The following is a 24913-nucleotide window of genomic DNA, read 5'->3' as shown; positions in this document are numbered from 1 at the left end:
GGCACTTTAATTCATTTAAACTATACTTAATTGACAGGTAGCAGCAGGAAAAGAAAGGAAAGATGAGGAAAAGAAGATTCTTGCTAAAATGAGGAGAAAAAAAAAAAAAGAAGAGGAGAGAATACTATGCAGAAAATTAACAGATGATGTTTGCAACAAGAACTCCCAAAAGCTTAATAAATTGTGCAAACTGGCATTAATTAGGGATGGTGCCAAAGCATAAGCCTATCTGCAAGCACAGACAGCCACATCACCAGGCGCCAGGCACATTTCCTGGCACTGAAGAGGACCCTTCCCCGCAGGCTGTGCCCTCTCCGGCTCCCCACTCTGCCGGCTGCAAGCCCCCCCTCCACCCCCCCACCCCACCCCCAGGGGAGGGCAGCCAGAGTGAGTGCTGCAAGCCAGGCTACAAATCCCTGTCTGGGGACGAAACTGGTGCAGAAACAGCTTCCTTCATCTGCCGTGCTACAGGTGTGCTGTGCTGTTTCACGCACCAAAACTGAAAGGCTACAGTGAATTTCCTAAAGCGACTGTATAAAGCAACTGCTCTTGAAAAATAAGAGCACATTCTTCTCTTCCTGGAACAAGCCCATCCCTGCATCATTCCCCTCTAGATATCATTTGTCTTTCTTGACATCACTAAATCTCTTATCAGTTATGCACATTAACATTAAGAAGAGGGGAAGGAGCTATGAGCAGCGAAAGCCAAACGAAGGACTTTAGCACACATTCCCCAGTCAATCCCCCTGAAGCTGCCCACGTTCCAAGAGACTTAAACCCCCAAACAACCCCAATGCCTCTCCTGTGAAATGAAGTCATCCTGCGGCCAAAGTGTGCAGCACGCTCCTCCATCATCTCTGAAACATCAAACTCATTCTGCCTTCTTCCCTCCCCTCAAGGGAGTAATTTCCATGACTTGCCAATAAATAAATGTCATCACTACAAGGTACTGAGAGAAATGAACCCCAGCTGGGCTATCTGTCTCTTCAGTTGCAGAGAAGCAAGTGGAGTTGGGAGAATTCAGGACAGAACAAGAAGAAACCAGGCTCTCCCCACCATTAATTCCAGATCTTCATGATTATAACCCCTGAGCTTCTACCTCTGCTCACATCCCAAGGAACTTTCTGGTCTTCCTTGGGACGGGAAATGCACACAGCAAACACCTGGAGAACGGTTGATGGAGTGAGGCTGAAACCACACCTGCACAGTCGAGAGTGGGCGAAGCTTTGTGAGTAGCCAAGAGTTACTGACTTTCGCTATGTTTAGTAGAAGCCACAGCAAGATGTTTTACCTCTCCCCTGCCTCCAGCACTGCCAACACGCACTCTTAATTTCTTTTCCTAACAATTTCCACTGCAGACCTATAGCCCTTCTTACAGCATAAGGTGCTATTTGCAAAACTCCAGTGTACTTGCCCCCTGTTCATTGCTTCTCTTGTCCCACCCTGTTCTCTGAGAAGAGCTGTCACATGTACTTACTTATAGTAGATATCAAATCTTGAAACCTTTCCTTAGGAAAGAGGGGGTTTTCCAGTCCTCGGAAATACAGCTTCAAGACTCCAGCCACTGAATTAATGTCACGTTCATTTTGATCATCAGCGAGGGGATCTTCACCTGCCCAGAGAAGAGTTTTTTATTTCCAACATTACTATCAAGTTGGACTAACACAGCAAGTATTTTTCTAACTCAGTGGAAACCCAGTTTCCCCACAGTTCAGAAACCCCTCCTCTGTGTGGAATGCTAATGCTGTGCGTTTTCCCAGCAAGAGGAGAGTTTAACAAGGTACTATGACATAGCATCACACTGAGGCATGCTATAGCCCTACCTACTAAAAAACAGTTTACTGTGGAGATTTTAAACCTTTCCTGAAGATGAGGATGTTACTAATCAGCCCTCCATTACAGTTTCCAGCCCAGTGCATTTTTGCATTTAAAGCAACAGCACAGAGAGCTGAGCAGATCTGAGCAATAGTAAGTGAAAGCCTGAGAAGACAGGCTTGGCTGGAGGATGCAATTATACCTCTGGAATAGACTGAATGGTTATGGATGGCATTGTACTGACAAATCTATATAAGGCTTTCAATGCCTAAGGGATTTGGATACCAATTTCTCTTAAATTGGACGCGCAAATCCTCCAGCCTTTGACAACCCCACCACTGCCTCATTCATTGGCCTGGCCACCTTCGCCCTCACCCTTCTGAAGTTGCTCAAAGATTAAAGCCGTGGAAGCCGTTACCTCCACCTGGACTGATCCCTGCACAGCTTCACCTTCCCTCAGCAGTAGCAGCATGGCTCTGTCCTGACAGCCTGTCCTGACAGTCCTGCACCTTCAAGGTGCTTTTCTCAACAGAATCACTGGCAACTCCACAACCAATGCTGCCAGCGGGCACACATGGCAATGCTGCTCCTCCCTTGGCAAACTGCTGCAGGGAGGAGGAAAACAGATCCCCAGAGAACTATTTTATGGCTCTCATCTGAGGCTTTCATGCTCTTAATGACTGTGGAAAAGATCTCCACACCTACCCCTACTTCTCATACTCTTTCCCCAGGTGAGTCTTCGCTATGGCTGGAGATACAACACTGAGATACCTAGAAGGGGATAAAACCTCCTCGTATCTTGTAGCAGAAAGACCTTTAGCACAGGCTTTACCCAGTGTCTAATGCACCCAGCACACACTGGAACGCCCATCAATGGTCTCTGCTCAGACACAGCTGCACACCCCAGCAACACACCTCTCTCAAACGAGTTCTTGATGTCGTTGACTTCCACCTGGGAGCCAGGGACTCTGAAAATGCCCTGCTGCTGCAGGCCTGGAAGAGAACGAAGTTTTAGAAAAGATTTCTGTAGCTGTTAGGCAGTACGTCCTGGGAAAGAACAGCAGAAACTAGGAGTCGATGTGCCCCAAGAGGCTCAGAAGGGGACAGCCTGCTACGATTCATTCCTGCTGATACACTCCTACCAAGCCCCCCCAGATCAGAGTGTTCAAAGGGCTCCCGCTGGCCTGGGGCCAGAGCGAGCAGTTTGACCTGAGTAAGTGCTAGCCAGACCGAAGTATCTGCCAGTCATTCAATGCTACATCACAGTCAGTACCACTGTAGTTATAACCTGAGCCCGCATAGCAAAGGCTGCAGGTTTTTCTGCTTATACTCCACTGCTAACGACAAGTACTTAAGTTCCTTTGCAGAAAGTTTCTGTTGATATTACTGAATTAACTTACCATACAAATTGATGTAACGAATGCAGCTTTCTACTACAAGCGGAATAGCCTGTCCTGAATCCTTCATGAAAGGAAAGGAAAAAGTGAAAAATTACTGGTTTATTGATAACAAAGCACGGGAAATCCATTAAAGACTGTAAAAACAGAGATTTGAAAATGAGTGCCATTGAGTTTAGTAAGAGGACAGGCAAGAAAAGGAGGCGTTACACACATCAAGCCATCAAAAAGTGCTGAGTATACTATATGCGGTCAATTATGCACAAAAATAGCTTTCACTAAAGTGAAAGATTGCTGCTTGCTATCTGGTTGAGACAGGGGACTGATGCAACAGAATCACAGCTACTCCATTTCCAAGGTGTAATGCTGAGCCAAAATAAAACTTGTGCTATACCTGTCTGATGAAATAAGCCTCCAGTAACAGAGCTTACAACAGTATTTCCACCTAAAGAAAGAGCCACTGTCAGCAGACGCTAAAAAAACAAAAAAACATACTGAAACACCACAGTGTATGAAATAAACTGCCTGGATCTGAACCTGCGATGAGCTCTGGCTTTTGTTTCAAAGCTGCTTCTCTCCAGGCTGCTCGTGGAAGGAGCTCAAGGGGGAATGTGAGCCATGTCTGACTGCTTAAGTGGACATTTATTTTCCTTAGGGGGCTTGCTTTGGTTTGGTTTTTTTCCCCAGTAGAGTACAGTTGCATCTCTCTGGTTAATTTACTCCGTCTCGTAGACGGGCCTCCAGTAAATACCTGATTTCTTGTTCGCGCATTCCTCCTTCCTCTGAGAACACAAAAAAGCAGCAGAGCGGGAAAAAAAGAAAAGATTAAGCAAGGATAAGTTCAGTTAGAGGTAAGCATCTCTTTCGGAGGCCATGAACGCTCAAATGCAATGGCAGCTTAGCAAGGTCCAACCCAGGCCTTCAGGCTGTCCACCCTCCCTCCCCACCCGGTCTGCACGCTGCACCCCAGCCTCAGTGCCCTGCAGAGCCTGCCTCTCGGATTTCTTCCCTCCTTGCCCCTGCGGCACTCACAGCAGCCCAAGGCCAGTGCAGGCCCCGCTGCGGGCCACACGGCTCCCCTGGACCAAGGGCAGCCCTGGCAGCACAGCACTGGCCCCCCAGGAGTCCCCACGGGCATGGGACGCCGGCTGCTCAGACAGATTTCCACTGCAGATAATTCCTCCTACACAGGGTTGAACAGGCTGGACTTTAATGAGCATTACGTTTTTAAAAATCAATTTCATAAGGAATAATTACAAGTATTAAAGAGATTACCGGCTTTGTCAGTCAGGCCTGTGTATCACCTGTGACAGTGCACGGTTTATAAATGCTGCCCTTAGGCTCATGGTTGCACGAAGGGAGCCTAAGAGAGCAAATCAGAGCCGGGCAATGACTACTGGTTTACCTAATCCAACAGGTTATCACTGCCGCTTCCTACAGCATTTTCACTAAAGCTTTCCTCAGTGCAGGATTAAACACTCTAACTGGAACGGCACCTTCAGAAATCCTTCCAGCAGCCAGGCAATCGCAAAGTGCAGGATTTTGGAGGATCTGCAGCTAGATAGCTGGAGGCATCCTTTGGGACAAATTCCACATATGCATTTCCTCATTATTCTCCTCAAATCTTTCCTTCTGGGTAATATTCTGGGATGAGCAGGGCCAAATGCCCCCTTCCACTGGGACTGCACTGGCATTAATCAAGTTCATCTGAGTTCACCCCAGCTTAAAGGAAGAAAAAACTCTAGCCCGCACTTCGGAGGGGCGCCTGTTGCATGTTATCTGCAGTGGTTTGCAGGAGATGGCCCAGCCGCCCTTTGGGAACCACCCTGCTCAGCGCTGGCCGCCAAGCGGGGATGGGCACCGGCATGGGTGGCAGGCGGCAGGCGAGCTGCCATGTCTCCTCTCTGGGGGCATTTGGAGGCAACAGTCTCCCACAGGAGAGGCTGGCGGCTCTTGCCTGCCCTCCCTCCTCGTCGGGACGCAGGAAGGGGCCCTCGGACTCACCATGCCCTGCGTGATGGCATCAGCCACCCATCAGCAGCTGGCAGAGAGATGAGCCAGCCAGGCTGTTACCATTAACATATTCCAAGGACGAGGATAGCATGTCTACCCTCCCAAACAGCCATCCATACACGCAGTGTTTCAGTTCAGGGCTGTCCGTCCTTACAACTGGGAGACATTTTCTGGGAGCTTACAAGTCATTTTCCTCCCCAGCCACGGGGGAAGATGACCACCAAAAATACATAGAAAAAGGGAAGATGGGAGGAACTGTTGATCCTTTGAGGGTGCCGGGCTGGCCTGTCCTTGCTGCCTGATCTTCCTTGCCAGGAAGGAAGCGGTGCCAGCCGAGGGGACGCGGCTGAGTGCCGCATAGCGTGGCCAGCGGCCATGAGAGCCCTTGCTGCTGCCCTGGCCACAAGGCGCGCGGGCAGCCATGGGCCAGGTAATGCAAGGAACGTGCGAGGGGCAAGGACAGCTATGGGGAGAAACCGCCACCGAGGCAAAGCACGTGCTGGCCACGTCAGCTGGGTGCAGGGCAGACCCAAGAGACCCCGCCAAGGAAGGAAAGCAGCCAGCAGTTAGGACAGGAAAGCCACCATTACATTCACAGCGTTCATAAACTCTTACTGTCAGCCAGCGAGTACCTTAATGAACGTTTCCATATTCCCGTTAAAGAGTTTATGATTATAGACTGAGAGAGGCCTAGGTCTCCTCATTTTCTGTGGCTTAGGGGGAAGACATGGGGGCCTGGGAGAAAATGGAACAAAATAAATCAACAGAACACCAAACATAAATGCAATGACAGGGTGAGATCTCAAAGCTTATGACCATGAATAAGAAATAAAAAACAGAAAAATCCCTCTGTAAGGACTCAACATGCGGCTCCACACACTCGGCAGCTGCCCACGCCTCAGCATCCCACCACAGACACCACTCCCCCTGTGGCCGGGGACCTGCAAAGAGCTCAGTTCCACTCCTCTACATCGCGCACAGTGCCCGTGGCTCCTGGGGACATGCCCTCTGCTTGCTCCAAAGCCCTTTTTCCAGCAGCCTGGAGCAGGCTACCCTAGCACTAACTTGGCTAACTCATTTAGGAGCCAGTGCGGCAACGGCCTCACTCCTGTGTGTCCCCAAGCCTGGCTGAGCTGGCAGGTGTCAGAACAGGCAGCAGAGCTAACCTGTAGGCAGCCTAGAGCAACATCAGAGTGGTTCACTATATACTGCACACATAATTGCAAGTCAAGGTCAAGCCTGCAGCCTTTATTTAAGTAATAAATTCAATTTAATCTTGGTAATAGAAGCATTTAACAGCAATAAGCCAACCTAGCCATTACTTTCCATCCCCATAATCTTCCAATATTTCCCTATCAGACAGACTCTAACCTCAGCTGCAGCCCCATACAGCAGTCTAGCCAGCTGTTGTTCCAGGCTTACTGAAGAGTCCTGGTTCCTACTGTAAAAGCTAGTCATTTCCAGGACCTGGAGAGTGACAGAGCAGTAACTACACAAACAACCACAGCCTGAATGAACAATGGTGATCAGGAATGCAGAACCTGCTCCATTCAAGCCAGAGAGTAATAGAACCGCTAAACACAGCTGGTCACAACTGGCTTTGGTACCCACGATCTGCAGATACAATTCTCCTTCTTTGAGATGCCAAATACCGAAACTGCTGCTCAGTGTTTGTGCTGGGAGCAGCAATGACATATTTGCAGTAAAATGAAGTGTTGGTGCTCAGCAGGATTTTTAATGCCTGCCTCCTACCTCCACCAGTTCAGCACTCTGTCAACCTGAAAAAGCACGAAGAACAGCTGAAGAGTTCAACTGACCACAGCTACCCCCGAAAAACACTGGGCTATTCCTGTTTATTCCTAAACTGATCTCATTCTGCTCACAGATGGCCAGACAGAAGAAAGCAGGAACACCACCTCCCTGTAGCTAACTTCTGTTTGGGATCCACAGGGATGTGAATGGTCTTTCATCTTACCAGCAGGCATTCCCAAGACTACTCAAAACACCAAAAAAAAGGTGAGCATGGTCAACACAGATGAGCAAACCCACCAGCATCTCTGCAAGAACAGAAAAGGTGGGCATGCATGTTAGGAAGTGGCGTGACCCTACTGCTACCGACTAGTGACTGAGGGTCCTCATCAAGTCACCAGGAACAGACCTTGAAGACCCTGCTGACTTCAGCAAGGGTAACAGACACCTATGGCTTCTGGAAATGAGGCCATGGAAACGTGTGACTTTAGAGCAGCAATCAGGACTTTGGAGGGCTGCTTTCGTTAACGCTATTCACACTTTGATTTCTTCTTCTGATAGTGAAGGACATTAAGACCAAAGTGTCTAGATCTAGAAAAGGGAGAAAAATAGCATAAAATCGCTAACTGATTTCTGACCTGTCCCCTACCCCCAGGCTACACTGATGCTGGCAGAGGAGAGATCATGACTGCAAACGCAAACAAAAACGAGTGCTAGGAGCCTTCATGCGAAAGTTCTCACAGAGCAGAGTCGAATGGACGCGTACATTTACACAGAGCTGTAATGCAAAGGTGACAGTTGTGATCCGCCGGTTCCTTAATTGGGTGCCTTTAATTTTACTCTACACTCCTACAGCTTCTAACCGCTCCTTCAACGGGTACCTGAGGAGCAGAAGCGACTGCTGCCCATTCAAGTGCCCGCCTGACCCTCAGCTGAGCGGCCCCGTGCTGCAGGCCAGGGACCCGGTGCTGTTGCTGCCGTAATCTCCTCTCCCGGCCGGGACAGCCTGGCCTCTGGCTGCAGCTGGTGGGAAGGTTGCTCTGCCTACGCTACAGCACTGCCTGCACGAGGAGATTGCCTCTTGCTTTTACTTCACAAAGGAAAACAAACAAGCTGAAACAAAAGCAACCAAAGCAGCAGGAGCTGTGCCATCACCCCTCACACAGGAGGCGGCTGTTCATGCCTTTGTCCCCACAGCCCCACGGGTGCCCACTCCCGGTGAACCCAGAACCAGAGCCCACCCTCCCCGCGGGTTTACCTCGCGGGGCCGGTGGGGTGGGCTCCCCCACCAGCTCCGCAGAAAGCCCTGCCTGGCACACCCCAGGGGCCGCAGCTCACCTCCTGGGTGCATCCGTAGCCCCACCAGCCACGGGCTTGCCACACACCGGGGGACTGAGGGTGCCGGGGCTCTCCTGGGACCCGCAGCCAGAGGCGGCGCTTGCAGCGGCTGCCGTGAGGGCCGATCCGGCGGGGAGCGGGGAGCGCGCAGCGCGCTCAGGAGCGGCCCCTTGGAGCACCGGTGCAGCGGCACGCTGCGCAGTGCCCGCAGTGCCCAGCCTGCGCCAGGCGGGAGAGACCCCTCTGTGCCCCGGGGGCACCCGCTGCCCTGCCCTGCCCCCCCAGCGGGTGCCCAGCCCGGCAGCCGCCCCCCCCAGCCAGCAGGCGAGAGCGCCAGGCGCTGCCCTCCGCTAGGGCAGCCTCTTCCCCGCCTGGAATGGCAGCCCAGGCTTCCCTGTCTGCTTCAGCATTTCCATCATGGAATGGGGGTTTTTTTTGCTGGTATTGCAAATTTTCTTAAACACTGAAACTGGGCTGTAAAAAGATGACACAGAGAGAGGTTCTACATGTTCTGGGGAGATGTTTGGAGGCTTTGCTGGCCCATGTCTCACTGTCAGAAAACCAGCACACTCACAGCAAGCCACCAGAGCTCTGTGGAGATGCTTTATGGACTGGACACAGATCAAAGCCTCCTCCCGGTTACACTCACCCCCTAGCACTATCTCCTGCTGCAGAGGGATGAAAGTCTGTGAATGCAGACGTGCTCTGCTCTCCTAGGCAGAGGAGACAGAGCTGGGAGAGGCTTTTGGGGACATATTGAAGTCCTTAAACGAAGAGGGATGGCAGGGAGTGGGTGGACACCCTTGTGTTCCGCTGTCTGAACACAACCCAATCTCAGCTATGCTACAAGGCACCGCACCGTGCTGACACAGTACTTCAGAGCCAGTCAGCTAGAAATTACACTGCAGCAAAAACAAGGGCCTGTTTGTCATCACCCTAATTAATCCACTTCAGGCAATGCAGCTGAGAAGCAGAGCAGTGATGTGGGGAGCCAGGGACTGCTGGCCTTCCATCCTGCCAGCACAGGGTGGCTAGAAGATGGTTAAATCTGACGCCCCCAAGCTGTGTCAGTACCAAAGCAAACCACCCTTCCCACAGCCACCCTCCTTCTGCAGCCTTTCCCAGAAGCAGATGAAGGGGAAGAAACTGCTCACCTGGTTGTTCCGCATTCAGCTCTTTCACCTGTAAGAAAACACGAATTGCCATCATCTCTCTATGCTAGTCACCACAGAATGACTGTTAGAACACATTTGCACAGGCACTCACACACTTAAAGGTTCTGTAAGCGCTGCTGTCAATAGCTTCTGGCAAAAAGAAGCTGGATGTGCCTAAGGGCCCAGCAGGCTGGGGAGATGCCGAGCTGGCTGCTATACCCACCACTAAAAGACGTGTTAGATAGAAATCCAGGACTCAGCCACAAGAGAGGGAAACCATCCTCAATTCCCACCGATATTAAAAAAGGTTTAGTTGCAATATGAAGACCATCTTGTAAATAACTAGATGCACTGCAGGTCCTCTGCAGTAAGTGCTTGTTTACACGAGCTGGGGGTTGGCCAAACCCAAGCAGGAAAGGGGCACTCCAATAAAGGCTGAAGCCCCCAGAGGGGCTGCTGAGATTATCCAACTGCCTCACAGAGGACCACTAATAGCACCAGGATGCAGTGGAGTATTCAGTTCCCCGGCTTTTCCTGTGCGATAACAGCACATCTAATCACGATCAGGCAGACTCTATTCTGGCTGTCAATATTCTCATTCCCTTCGTATATTTTCAGTGTTTGGATTTTATATAAATGGCAGCATATCACCACTGATAAGATCTGTTCATTTTCAAAAGTATTTGTCAATCCACTGAAAAAAACTAAACTAATTTCACATGCTGTTTTTGCCTTTCTCCCAAGGCCAGGAAAGCCGATTTCTTCTCCCTTTTTCTAAGACACATAAAAGGAAGCATTTGGCTACACATGCCTCCTTCCTGCGCTGCCTTGGCACCTGCAGAAAGCAAGCTTGCAGCCAATTCCTAGCTGAAAAAGCAAAGAATTCCACAGGAGTGTTTTGCAAATCCAGACTTCTTCCTAATGAGAATCAGCTCAAGCTGAAACGCAGCATTTGGCATTTATGGGCTAAATATTTGCCGAACGCCTACATAGCAGGATGATCCCATTGCCCGGGAGAAATTCAGAAAGTTTTCATGTGAGAATCTTCCACGGCTGCTTTTGCACAACTCTATAGAGAATTAAAACACCTGACCCTGCATGCTTCCAGTATGGCATTAGTATGGCTCTTGTGCGAGAGACCCGGATGGCCATCAAATGAATCTTCAACAGATTGATCGCTTCTTGCATCGACCCACAGGAGTCTCAGCACTGTATCCAATAAACAGAGCTCTTTTCTGTGATCTCTAGGAAGAGCTGAGGTGGGTCCAACCTCTGTGAAGCACAAGCTCCTCCCCTTGCCTACACCAATTCCAATTTTTGCATCGTTAAAACAAGACCACGGACCATTTATATATTTTAATTTAAATATATTCTCTCCTGTTGGAGAATCAGGACACTAACTCATCTTCACCTTCTTTACACTGGAAAAAACGCAATTTTTAAAAAACCCTTTAGAAGAGCTAAAATCTTCTCCCAGGGACATAGTGGCATGTCACTACTCCAGCAGTGGTGGATCCCACCTGGAGCCACTTGCTCCTACCTCCCTCAGAAGTCCCTGCCTGCTCTATGGTATGAAGCCTGTTCGTGTGTATGTGCTCAAAACCAAGCCTGTGACATTATCTAGGGTAATAAAAGCCTCCTATAGAAAAGTTCGTTCAGAAACAAGGGTGACTTTGCAGTTGTAGTTTAGAGCAAGTCAAAACCCTATGGCCAGGGGGGCAAGGGGCCTATTAAATCAGCAAGGCTGCTGGCAAATCTGTAACACAGAAGCACAGCATCAAGGACAAGAACACACGTGTGTTCAGGGCTGCACTAAGAGGGGAAGAGGAGGGAGAGAAAGGAAAAAGGCGGAGCGTTGGGAGTGGGTGGGAATCTCTTTGCTGCTGAAGAAGTAACACAGCACAAGATTCAAACAAATTTCTCTATGTGCACACCCACAAAAAGGAGGGAAAAGAGTAATATTCTAAGGAAGTAATAATTTTGCATGTCACTGGTTAAACTTAGTAGTAGCAGACAACCACAGAAGCCATCAGTCACTCAGGAACACACAGACAGCAGGTAAGACCAAAAGATGACGCCTGGTTTAAAACTGTCTTATGTGCTGGGAGGTTCCTCCCTGGACCTAACCCCGCCACTCACCTTCTCCAAGAGTCTGCTTCAGCAAGTCATGTTTAGCCTGGAGCTTCATGATAAGGTTACTGCCATTCAAATACTCTTTAAATTTCTGAAATTAAAGATCAAACAAACAAGGTGGGTTAAGACTCTTGGCAAAATATATTCCATAATTGATGTACGCTTTTGCTCAGGGGACTGCTGGATGGGGGCTTGGTAAGGCTGACAGGCTCTAACAAACCAGACATCAGATGTGCCACAGGGCTGAGCACGGTCTAGTCACTTCTCACTGCTCCAGCCACAGTCCTGATGATCTTATTAGCCCCGTCTCCTTGGAGCTCTACCTCCTGCCTGGGAACGCAAGGAGGTAGGTCCAAAGAGAAGAGTTCAAAGCTAGCTTTCTTTTGTCAGGCTTCTGGGAATGGCCTGGAAATCAAAAGAGGCTCTCCCTCCACTGACAGACGCTTTGCCTTTGTGCAAACAAGTGATGCGGAGCAAGACCTCCCAGTGCATGAGACCTTCCCAGGTTGGGGACCATCAGATGCTTTAAGCGCTGGACGATACTAACTGTGCAGCACAACTTCTCATTTCACTGTCAGACTGTTTGACACCCAGTAACAACACTCCGAAGCACAAGTCTAAATGAAAATTTCAATTTCCTACACACACCCCCCACCACCACCCACCCCACCCCCAAACTGGAATAATAATACTGCTAAGAGCAAGTAGAAAATTTTCTACACATATGTAATATATCATAAGATGCTATTAAGCTTAGCCTATTAACCAATGAGGACTACTCCGGCTGAACTGATGGCTTATTAGATTTCAAGTACTATAGGAAAGAACCTTAGATCTGCCTGGAAGTGAAGTGCAGAGGCAAGGCTGCACGGGAGACACAGCACACAACAGCAAGGCGCTGCAAAGCCAAGCTGCTGCAGCTCCCTCCAACACCCTGCATGAGATGCAAATCCCTTTAGTTCATTCCCATGGGCCAAGGGCACATTTTAGCTGCGTAAGCCAGAAAAGGAAGGCTTGGCTGATGGTTCAAAACTGCAAAGGCCTCCAGGAACAGCCACTGAATAGTGACATACTGCAAGGCTGGCTGGACTCTGCTACCCTGCTCTGAGCCACTCCTGCAGAGTTCTGTAAGTTTTCAGTCACAACTCGTTGCTCCAGTCATTCCTTCAAAGAGAAGAACAAGATAGACGCTGGATTGTCAGTCCCTATGCACTGCCCTGCCACTGAAAAATGCTTTCCAAACCCAAATCAGACAGAAGACAAATACTTGAAGAGACTGAATCGGTTCTTGCTCTTCACTAATGAGCACTTAAAATGGGACTGAGCCCTAGCAATTAATGCTTTGTGTCCTGTATCGCATGAGATGAGACTCACTGTAAAATAGAACATTTCAGTTTCCTGCTGGTTGGCTCTCCTCTTGGCAATGTTTATTTTACTCATGTAGGTCTCTGATGCAGCTGATTTGACCGACTCAGTGGAGCGACTATGCTGGAAGGCATCCGAAACATCAAAATCTTCCACTGTCAGCATGTCCTGCAAAGTCTGCATTGTGGCATCCAGAGTTTTTCGTACCTATCAGAAATAGAAGACAGCATAAGCCAAAACAACTGGCCAACAGGCAGCTCCCAAGCACCGGGCATGCGCTGGCTGTGGTCACTGGGTGCTCTCAGCGCTGTTGCTGGAAGGATTCTGCCCCTGAGCATGCCAGAAAAACCCCTGTGTAACAGGCTAAAGGCTCAGCAATGCAGCCTACGAGGCCAAACACGAGACCCAGAGCGACTCCTTACCTCTTCATTCTCTATCTTGAGGGTGGCTAGTCGCGACTGCAGCTGGTGGTACCTCATCAGCAACTCCGTCTGCACAGGCTGCTGGGCACTGACCTGACACACCTGAGACAGGAATGGTGCCAGAGAGAGACAGGAGAGCGTTCAGTGCATCGTGCACTGACCAGACACACACATTTAAATAGCTACATGATTCTCTCCAGCACCCACAATCTCCTCACAGCCTCCAGGGAGGCTGCATCACCCACTTTCTAATCAGCAGTGCCTTGGACTCAGGCCAGCACAGAGCATTTTCTACCCAGCATTGGAAAGCTGCACTGTGAAGTCTTCCAATTACAGCAGGTAAATCAAAGCTCTGCTTTATAAATCTGTTGGGCAGTTCAGCTGAGAATCAAACCACAGGCTTCCTAATTGGGAGAGATACGGAGCAAGAGGCAGACTGAAAGAAGGAGCCCTAATGAGCCAAGTGTCTCATTAAGAAAAGAAACATGAATAGCAGCGTGTGAAGACAGCACAGAGGGATAAGGAGTCAGAAATAATTTAACAATGATGGTTAGGAAGAGGAGGAAGCCAGCCCAGGCCAGGCTGTGGGCACCTCTGCAGCCCCTCGGGTGAGTACACTACCTCATCCCCCATGTGAGGCTGGAACTCGAACTTCAGTGGAGGGCAGAAGACCTGGTTGCACATGTCCATGATGGTGTGCTTGTCACTCCGTGCATCCAGGTTGTCCACTGCGTTCTCGATGATGTCCAGGCCCTCGTGGCGGGAGGTTTCCAGGTTGTACTCAGCAGACAGGTATGTCCTGAAGGTCCGAGCAAGGCTGGCATGGAATCCCAGGTCACAGCACTGAGAAACACGGAGGAAAGGTCTAGTCACACAACCACTCCCTCCCCACGCCCAAAAAAGCACTGCATGTCCCAGAGAAACACTGGCCCTGACGTACCAGGATATATTTAACAGTGCACTGCCATACCATATGAAAAGGCGAGAAGGAGAGAGGACTGAAGGAGAAGAGGTACCAGGGAACAAAGAGCCAGGCAGTACAGTGACCTTGCCCTGGACCCTCACCACAGCACCGGGGTTTAACACCCTTCACTTCACTGGGAAGGGCACGGGATCTTCTCAGACAGGACAGAGGAAAAAAATCATCCAAAAAGCATGGCTCTCCCTGGCTACCTGCTCAGGCCCAGAGCCAGCGTGACCACAGGAGCCCCACCGACAGCAAAGCCTGTGCCCTGCAGAGGCCCATGGCAGAGAATGGGGCCTGTGCCATTGCTCAGCCCCAGCGCTTGCCTTCTCGCCTTGTGAACTGCCCTGCAAGTGCTTTTTACACACCATAAACCCTACCATTTCCCAAAGTTATCCAAAACAGATGGACAATCAAGCAAGGTGGCACTGGAAAACATGCCCTGCAGTACGGGCAAACCCTTCTATCCTCGCTAGTAAGCTGCCTTCCTCTCGCGACGGAGCAGCTTCTCATGCATAACTGATCGTTCTCATGTTCACCTTGGGGAAAATGATAAAACTCGGAGTTAACCGCTGCCAAAACACTGTACATTACACAAAAGCCTGTTTTTAAACTCTCTTCTCAATGTAATCAAGTTTGGCATGTTAAGCATAGCAACAGCAAAGGGATTTGCTGCTACGAACGTTTAATCACAGCTGAGCAAAAAGCAACTCTTAGCAACCTTCCTCCCAGTCCCCACCGGGAGCCCCAGCACAGCGCGCACCTCCGCAGGGCTCCGCTCTGACCAGCTGCCCCTGCTGCTAGCAGCAGCGGCAAGGATGGGCACTGAAGCAGCACCCAAAATTCACAGATCAACAGATGCTGTTCCAGGGGGAAAGGCAAGACAGAGAGGATGCTGGAAGCAGGAGTGCAACGCATCAGAAGCAGGAGTGCAACGCATCATCAGCCTGAGCCACACTCACAGGGCTGTAAGGAGAGTGCAGTGAAACAGAAGGGCTGCAGTCCAAAGCTGAAGCACATCTATTTTTGGCATGCAGGAGCGGCCTGCAGTTACTGATAGAGGATGTAAAGTTAGATAATTATGGCTTTACCCTCTGTGAGGCATTTCATAATCCTACATCCCCAGTGCACTCCTTCCTGTCTCCCAGCACAGCATGGGTGCACCTGCGGGGCATGGCACACACACCCTGGTCAGCACAGGCGGCCAGCAGGGCAGAACGCTGACCCTCTGAAGCTCTTCAGGTACCTCCCACACAAGCACTGTGACCTGCAGAGACATGCCCAGGCGCAGGAGGGCTGTGGGTCACAGGACACCTCCATGGGAGAAACCCTGTGACAAACACCTCCCATGGCAGGCAGCACCAAACTAACCATTGCCAGTGACAATTCCTATCATACACAATTTACATTACAGAAGTTAAGACGCTTTGCTGCCACACAGATTAAAGAACAAGCAGGAAATCCTCACCATCTGAGCTGTAACCACGACCACCCCGGCATGGCATGGGCAGGCATGTGGTGAGCTGGCTTCCACCCCACTGCAGCCCCACCAAAACCACTGCCAGGAGGACCACCATGGCACAAAAAGCTACAGAAAAGAGCAGAAAGATTGCTAGTGTAATCTCAATGACCCAAAACGAGACCAACTTTGCCGCAGTGGCAGATCTCCCTGTTGGGAGCTGGCATTTCAGAGGCACCTTCTCCAGCTCTACAGCATTCACAGGGATTACTGAACTGATGCAGAAAGGCACAAAAAGTGAATCTGCATCAGAACATCAGCACTGATAAACTTGAAGTGAAATATGAAAACTCAGCTGGTGCCACAAGCAGCTTCAACCAAAGAAGTCATCTTGTGCTTTCTGCCAATGCGAGGAGACAGCCCTCGGCTCGGATCAAGTCACACGCAGAGCTGCGTTTGGTTCAGCCTGTGCTAAAAGCAGCAGCAAAACCACAACAGGCCGACCCCGCTCACAGATACGCTGCGCTCTGCCCATCCCCACCCAGCCTTTTAGAGCAGTGAAACCACACCTGCAATAATGAGGATTTTCGCAGGAATTTTTGAACGGTTATAATCCAACATTTACCCTGCTTCTTTTTAGCTTCTGGTCTTTTAGTTGAAAACATAGGCAGTTAAGGACTGGTATAGCTCTGCCTTAATAAATCATCAAGCAACACAAAAAAACAAAGAATTGGGGTGAATTTCTATTCGCCACTTGGGGCAAAATCTCATTCCAGTGCTGTAAGTCTCTGCCAAGACAGTTTTAGCACCAATGCCTGTACGACTGCTCCATGGCTGCACAAGAAACCGATGAGTCAAGAGGATGCAGCAGCACAGCTGCCCTGCTGCGCCCAGCACGCCTAGCACCCTGCAGGCAGGGGCAGTGCGGGAGCAGCGGTGCCGGGGGCACCACCGGCAGCTCCGCACTCGGACCGCGAGCACGGACCTGGTGCCCGCAGCCTGCCTGCTTCGGCACAGGCTCACACAGAGGGGGCTACCAGGCGGGCAGAGCAGTGTTCAGGGCCCAGACCCCCATGCTGATGCCAGAGCAGGACCTGCTCTCCTGCCACGAGCAGCCGACCAGTTCTGTGCCCTGCAAACAGGACCGCGCACGTTCCCTGGTGCACCTCCCGGCCCCTCGCTGTCCTTCTCCCACCCGCCCTGGAAATCGTCACTACTTGACCACAAAAAGTAATGCCAGGAGAAAATATCTGCCGCTGTTCAAGGGTGGTTGTTGCCAAAGCAGGTAAACCTGAGCTATTACAAAGGAAAAATTGCTGAATGCCACAGAATCTGAGAAGATGAGGCTCAGGGTATCGCCAGATGCTTTTGAGAAAAAAATTCCACGTGAAAACTTTCCTTTACTTTGATGCTGAACTCACGCCGAAGCTAGCAGTTATTTGCAATGCCCAGAAATCAGTTGCTAGAGAGAATCAGGGCAGGCACTTTCCTAACATGCTACGGCCCTTGAAGTCTCTGGTGATTAGCGCTGTGCTGGCTGCTTCACAAGCTGCTGCCTGGAGAAGAAAAGACAGAGCAGGGACTTCCAAAAAATTCCCAGAGAAACACACAAAGGGGAGGGGAAAAGAAAAAGAAAGAAAAAAAAGACTTCAAACTCCTGCTCCCAGTTCCAGAACAAATGGCATTTTCTCACCCCTCTCATCCCTTTGATGGAAAATAAATTAGAGCCACAAATAATAATCCTTAGCCCTTCTGCAGTGCCTTTCATCTGGAAAGCTCAAAGCTCATCGTATATTAATTCATTAAGTCTGGTAACACCCCTGCAAGGAGTGGAAATATTATACTGTTCAACTTGAGAAATAAACCAACACCCCAGAGCTCAAACAAGCTGGTTTTAGCCAAAATGCCGTCGAAGCAGCCAAATGTGTGTGTGTCTCCCACCGCCCACCATGGCGCTGCGCCGGAGGCGGGCCGGGGGCTACAGAAGACCACCACCAGCCATTAACCCTGTCGCCAGTAATCCCATTTCAGACACACAGTGGGAACAGAAAGACGTTAAAAGGTTTGCCCAGAGCCAGGAGGAAAGCCAGCGAGCCTCCAGCCCTGCACCAGCACCCTTCCCTAACTGCAATTGCGCGGCTGAGGGAGCACCAGCCCTTCCCCGGGCTGCCGGTCACACTGCTGTGCCCAGGGCGATCTCTGGTGGCAGCCAGGCCTGGCGTGGTCTGAACCGACGGGGCAGCAAGCACACCATGCCACTGACCACAACCAAGGCACCAAATGCACCAGCACAGGAAAACAAGCAGTGGTTTAAGAAAGCAACATCCAGCAGGTGGAAAATATGGGAGTCCAAACCACCCCACGCTCCAGCAATGACCTTGTCACTTCTCAGCAGCGGGCAGAGAGCTGCCCCGTCCCCATGGGATGGGCAGATGTCCCCACATGAGAGAGATGCTGGCAGCGACGACAGCAACTGTCAGGTTCGGAGGAACTTGATGGGGTTTGATATGAATGGTGAAGCTCTGCAGAAACACTGCGGGTTTTATGTACCCGAGGCTACAACAGTACTGGGCTCCAGAGAGAACAAAATGCTTTCCAAACTACTGATGCATCTGTCTCACTTCCTCACCAGTTAAAACACATTTCACGTGTCTGTTGCAAAGCATGAAATGATGTATTACCAAGATAATGTTTACGCTTGGCCAGGACAATGCTGCGTACTATGTGAGAGCCTAACTCATACCTGGAAAGTATCTTCAGATCTTGGGAGGCATGTTCAAAGAGAATGCGAGCTGCTGCTTTTCTCATTTATTTTTATGGGGAAGACTTATTTGCTAAGTATTTAATATGCAGAAAACAAAACAGTTGCACCTTTGCAGCCTGCAGTCACTGCGCTTCCCTCAAAGCTAAACAGCATCAAGACAAACCCTGTTACAAAAGGTATTCCAGCCAAGGTATGATAAATGCTTGTGAAAAAGCAACACCCCACCACAACAAACAGGCTCTGCATGCTGTAAGCTGGATCCAGGCAGCAGCAAAGGAAATTAAACCACACCAGGAGAAGGCAGAAAGGGCTGAGATGCATCAGCAGCCACAAATAATTGCTCAGAAAAGATGGGAAGAAGCAAATAAATGCAAGGGCTGTCTCCTTTTGATGAATATTACCCTTAATATTCCCCAGCAAGTCTGACGCTGGGCAGGAGTGGGCGATGGGGGATGCCGAGGCGCAGCGACAGAGGCACTCACCCCATTGCGCACAGGCGGTTCAAAGGTCGCTGAACTTTTCAGCATTGGGAAGTGGGCGCAGCAGGAGAAAGCACACTATTTTAAATATAAAGGTAATATCCCCCAGGCTGTCCCCATCTTTTAAGCTTTAGCAATTTGTAGTCTATCTAAACCTAGAGTTGCTCCTCTGCCAAATGACGAGGGTGCTGAGGGATCCTGAAACCAAACAGAACACAGGTCCCCTGGCTGCTCAGCACCAACCAGCAAAAATTCTTCCTCTGCCCACAGGACACCAGCGCTGGCGTCACCGCCAGGGATGCCTACCACGCTGAGGGCAGCTCAGCTGCAGCTCACGCTCCAGGCGTCAGCAGCGCGAGGGGAACGGCAGCACGGGGTGAGGGTGCGACCACACGTCTGACAGCGCGGGACCAAAGCACCCTGCATTCCCTCCATGCATTCCTGTCTTTCTGACTCACAGCAAAACCGTGCCCGTTATTACAAAGAGTACGTAAGCTGTCGTAACACGTTATATGGGTGACTATCGGATTTTTGTGGTCTGAGGCAAGGAATCAGGAAGCCCGTGCTGTAATGCCAGGGCAATGCAACGTTCGCTACTGGGCTGGCTTTCTCCCACAGCCCCTGGCAAGTACCTGTTTTTAAGGTGTTTCCTGAACTGAGTGAAGGGTCCCCCATGCGTGCCACAGCCTGGCTGCAGCGCTCGACAGTTACCATAAATCTCTTCTAAAACGGTCTTGGTCAATCACGTTCAGTGTTTTGCCTGAGGCAGCAACCAAGATGTAAAAACTCCTGAACAACTGATTTATTTTTAGCCAAACAAGGAACGATGTGGGGATAGGGCAGGGGAAGGACAGGATCCTCCCTGACCCTTGCAGTAATCAACTCACGCCCTGAAGCATGAGATCTGATTATTTCTAATCAAAGGTTCCTTCACTGTAAGTATCACAGAGCCGAAAAGTATGCGGCCCTTTTCAAATTTAGCTATAATTAATTAACTCTATGGTCCCTGAAGCAGGTTTCTTTCCAGAGGATTTTTAAACTACATTTTATTTCGCTCCTTAGTACCTCTATAGCAGCTTCCTCACCCATGCGTATTTTCTTTAACGAGTTCTTTGATGGTTTTGGGGGTCAGGGCTCCTGTTTGTTCGTTTGGGGGCATGGTGTTTTGTTTTTAAGATGAATGCATTGGCAAATTAATATTTTAAAGAAAATGATGTCGAGGCTCTTCATTCAAGCTACCGGGAAAAGCAGCCCAAAATGCCAAGAATAAGTTCTTTTCTCTAAAGGAAAGTACTGCTTTTTTGTACTAAGCTAACCAGGTCTATCAAACAAAGACTGAACATAGTCTTCAGGCAGTAAAATTTACAGACTGCATGACACTTCTAAATCACACACCAATCAGCATGTGTGCTTATTTAATTTAACGAGCCAATTCCAAAGCCTGTGGTATCCACATGAAGAATAAACTGTTTACTAGATGCAAACTTTGGCAAAAAATTTAAAATAGTTTTACCATATTATTAAAGCCAGGACCAGCAAAATTTAAGAAATGTGTATTGGTTCGATTCCCTCCATTTAATACAATACTCTAAGAACCACTTAGTTATTAAAGTATGTTGATTTGTCGTTCCTGGTTACAAACAGGTAGCTATTATTAATAACCTCCATATTGAAGAAGAGTAATACAAGTTTACTGAAACAGGGTGCTAGTCTATGAAAAACATGTCAGATTTGTGACAGGAAATCAAGCACATGCACCTTTTTCTCCTCCTCTCTTCATCCACAGAAGCTCTGCGTTGAAAAATCATATGAATCTAATCCTCTTTCTTCCATTTTTTTCTCTTAAAATGCATGAAGCTTTTAAAGGCATAAGGGTATTTCTGGTTTTATCACCCATTTCCACTGGCAACCTCTGCCCTGCCCAGGCAATTCACACGCCAGGACTACTGCTTGGGGCTCCCCGCCAGCTCAGGCGTGTCTTGTTGCACCCACCGTTAAAGCTCGAGGGTTAACTCTGCAACCACAGCAGCTGTGGGTTTCGCTCTTCACCAGCTCAGGCACCCCAGGAACTCAGGCACCCCAGCAAGCCCTACACCCCCTGTGCACACACTGGGGTGCCAGTGTCCACCCGGGATGGCCGCTGGTACCCACTGCAACCTCCCACTGCAAAGCACTTGTGCCCAGGTGGCTGTGTGGCACCCTCCAGCTGCTCATCTCGCAACTCCCTGCAAAGTTAGTGACCGCACCTTCTAAAAACACACATTTTCTATTTCCCTGTAGCTTGGGTGCTGCAGGCTGCCAGTGGCATTCCCAGATTGCTGCCTCTGTGGGAAACCGGGCAGCAGGGACGCAGCAGCCGTGCAGTAAAAATCGCTGAGCCTCTTGAGACAGCCTAATTCCTCCTCATGGAAGCTGTTTATTCTTTTGATTGCTCTGCTGTTGACTTTATTTGAAATACCCCGAAGCCAGATCTCCCAGCTGCAGACACACAGCACGGTAAGCTGCCATACAGGCCCTCCTCCCTGGGCAAGCACGAGTTTTGAGTTACAGATGCTGCTCCACAGAAGGTACGGTGACAGCGATGCTTTGCACAGTTTCCACGATAAAAGATACCTGGCTCCCAGGGCTGGCAGGAGCCTGGTATCTGGCAGAAAGCCCACTCAAAGGACAGCACAGGAGGAACCTCTGAGCCTTTGGAAGTGGAAGGTTCTTTATGCTGGAAAAATTGCTTCAAACAACAGAGTAAGGCCCCAAACGAGACCCTCTGCTTGCATAAATCAGTATCTCTTCATTAAAGCCAGCGTAGTCATGCAGAGCTACTCAGGGCAGGGGAACATCCCTGTGTAATCACACAGGGGAAGCGCTGCGCACAGCAAAGCTGCCGCCGGCGCTGGCTCAGCAGGCACAGATGTGCCCAGGCAACTAGCCACTGATGGAAACAACAATGACATGAGCTGCCAGGAGATGCCTTAAAAAAATAGATCCTAACAAAGCAGTCTGTGGCTTCAGCACCTCTGAGCCTCCCTCTTATTTGGGAGGCTGAACACCCCCACAAAAAGATACAGCCACGGCGGTAGTGGGACCGGCTGAGCCAGGCTGTCGGACACGGCCATCGCACAGGGCCAGACTGTGTGCCGAGCACGGGGCAAACCCCGGAGTAAAGCCCGAGTGTCACAGCCAGCCTGCCATCGATGGCTGAGCCCACCGGGTAGCAGCAGCCTCACTCCCAGTCCCCCGCAGACCCAGCGCCAGCTGGAAACAAACAGTTCTCCTTATCTGCTCTGCCCCGTTCCCTTTTTTCCTTATATTTTCTTTACACATTCTTTAAAGATATATTATGCATTTATACCTATATTGTATTTTCTGGCCTCCACTCCCTTGACATTGCTGCAAAACCTAGAGTTTCACTGTAAGTAAAGCAAACGGAAGATTACTGGCGTAACAACTGTGACCGCCGTTTCTGTGTCCTAACTTGATGAAGCATCACTTGACCATGTGAAAAACGACAATGCCATCAGCTAAGTTTTCCAGGGTCTGAACAATTTGGCAGTAATGTGTAATATTAAATTCCTCATAGTTCCCCTCCTTTACTTGCTTGCTTGTCTCAAACACAGCAAACACACTAATCCACAGAGAAGCAAGCTGCTGTTTCAAAAGGATTTACAGGAGGCTGAACAAGTTTTGGTGGATCAGCACGTATTGACACCAACTGTTATATTTTACTCGGCTAAATCCAGCGGCATCTTTCATGTGACCACTTCAAAATATTTTGCGGCCATTTCACACAGAATTCCAGAGGGATGGATAAGCAGCTTTATCTCCACTTCACATACATGGCCAAAAGAGATTAACTTGGTCACATAGTTAATGACAGAAATGAGAGACGAACCCAGGCATTTTAATGTAAACACATGCTTCTTTCAAGGGAAAAGGCACAACAGTGTACTTTAAGTCCAAGTCTAATTTGATCTGCCTCTATATTCTTTTCTTCCTTTCTACAGGACAAAACAAAAGGCCACTGGAGACAGAGGGAGGGATAGAGGCGCTCTGTGCCACTCCATGGCTCCTCTGATCGAGTTTTAAATTTCTCATTAAAACTGCAGCCCTGGGAGGACTCTTCACTCTCTCCCAGAGCAGCTGGGACCTTCCTTCTCACCAGACCGGGAGATTAGCAGAACGGCTTTGTTATAGAAGTCACTACTCTGCAGTGATGCCGAGGGCACAAGAAATGTCAAGGCTGTACCTAACAGATGACACTAAGCCATCTGGGATTTGGGGAGAACACTGCTAAATTAGCTGCTCCAGTGTCCTGACTGTTCAGATTTGTGTACAAATCATAAAACTGCACATGGCAATTTGTGCTTGATATGAGGGGTGTGTGAGAGCCTCCCATCACCCCTCCTATGTCCTGGAAAGACAGTCTGGTACATCGTTAATCATCACCCTTGGTGACGAAGGGTGGAGAAGCAGGGAGAATTTGCATAACTGTAATACATGTACACTGCTAGAATCCTATTAAAGCATGGCCAGCCAGGCTTGGAGCTAAACCAAACCTCTGTTCCTACCATGAAGCCCCATTGCACTCGCCCTCTTCCTGCAGACCCGCTCCTCTGGCCAGGCACAGCTCCCCCTGTGCAGATGCCCGGGGCCCTGCATCACCCTGCTCCGTTCACACTGCTGCGGCCAAGAGCTCTGCAGATTCTCTACTGAAGGCAAAATCCTCCCTCCATGCTCAGAGCTCTTCTGCCGTGTCCTGTGAAACAGCAGGGCTGCCCCACGGGGCAGAGGACCCACATCCTGCCGTGGTACAGAGCCGGGGCTGGCCGATGGCACTCACTCCCCAGAGTGAAAGGCACCCTTCTCCTTATCATTGTTAAACGTTCTAAGATTAAAACACTAACTTTAAAACTACATCTAAAAATATCTGTTTTCTTCATCTTCCTTTACATGGATTACACACCTACAGAATGCCCAGCGCAGTGGGATCCCATGGCTGTTGTTTCTTCCAACCACTTTCAGTAATAGTGGGATACAGCAAATGCGATCCCCGTCTTCTGGAGAGTGTCGGAACCCTTCTTGCCATGCTTTTGCAAAACACATTGAATTTGTACAAAAGCCTGTTCAAATAAACTGCTCTTCCTTTGGGGATTTAAAATTAGGACACTGGTGTGCAGCTCACACATACGATATTTTGTTTTCTTTGGTGAAAGAACATATAATTAGAGGAATTTAGCTGTGCAGAGTTGAAGATGCTTTAGTTAAAGTCCCCTAAAGGGATTCCTAGAGCGGGGAAGAAAAGCCATCTGCTAACTCCAGTGGAAGTGTCAGCAAGTAAAGTTAAGTTGTGAGGAATTGAATAAACAGCCAGAACTAAAATGGAACTCGGCAACTCTGGGAAATCAAAGTCCCCAAAACTCCAAGCAAGTCATTCATTCTTGCTTCAAAAAATAAATGAGAAAAGAGAGAGAGAACATACACAACAAAAGCAGAAACCCCACAGATAAACCCAAGCATTATCATACTTTGCTGTTCAAATGGCTCCGCGACCAAGATGTTACTCTTTTTAGTATGGCTAAATAAATCTTAAATAATAAAGAAAACAAAAATGACACACTAAGAATACTTTATCATATCTCATAATGTTGAAATCACCAGGGGTTTTGCATCAGACTTACTTTAATTCAGTGCTTAGAAGAATAAATACAAGTTAGTGGGTTAGTAAAGGAGAAAAAACTCCAGCACATTTTAAAATTATACATTTAAGTAATGATGAAGCCAGAAGACTAACTCAGGACTGATAGATCAGTTATTTATGTGCTCACTGAAGCAACTCTAGCAGGAAGAAACTCTGCATTGTGCAA

The 24913-nt window shown here is 49.3% G+C and overlaps 1 protein-coding gene across 4 annotated transcripts in view; it reads right to left on the bottom strand.

The window, feature by feature from the left end:
• The window catches only part of SRGAP3 (SLIT-ROBO Rho GTPase activating protein 3), a 127901-nt gene that overhangs the window by 14903 nt on the left and 88085 nt on the right, over nt 1-24913 (bottom strand). For 3 of the 4 annotated variants that reach the window (XM_040591568.1, XM_040591571.1, XM_040591570.1), the window contains exons 7-15: nt 14008-14229; nt 13387-13488; nt 12974-13171; nt 11606-11690; nt 9467-9494; nt 5858-5960; nt 3216-3276; nt 2731-2808; nt 1478-1612 (exon numbers count right to left, since the gene is read on the bottom strand). In XM_040591568.1, the coding sequence (XP_040447502.1) occupies nt 1478-1612; nt 2731-2808; nt 3216-3276; nt 5858-5960; nt 9467-9494; nt 11606-11690; nt 12974-13171; nt 13387-13488; nt 14008-14229 (1012 nt within the window). Of the gene's footprint in view, nt 1-1477; nt 1613-2730; nt 2809-3215; nt 3277-3963; nt 3995-5857; nt 5961-9466; nt 9495-11605; nt 11691-12973; nt 13172-13386; nt 13489-14007; nt 14230-24913 lie in introns of all 4 variants that reach the window. The other variant, XM_040591569.1, reaches the window with a different exon arrangement.

This window comes from Falco naumanni, chromosome 4 (genome assembly GCF_017639655.2).
Source record: "Falco naumanni isolate bFalNau1 chromosome 4, bFalNau1.pat, whole genome shotgun sequence".
Taxonomy (NCBI): domain Eukaryota; kingdom Metazoa; phylum Chordata; class Aves; order Falconiformes; family Falconidae; genus Falco; species Falco naumanni.
This window is presented reverse-complemented; position numbering and strand designations above follow the sequence as displayed.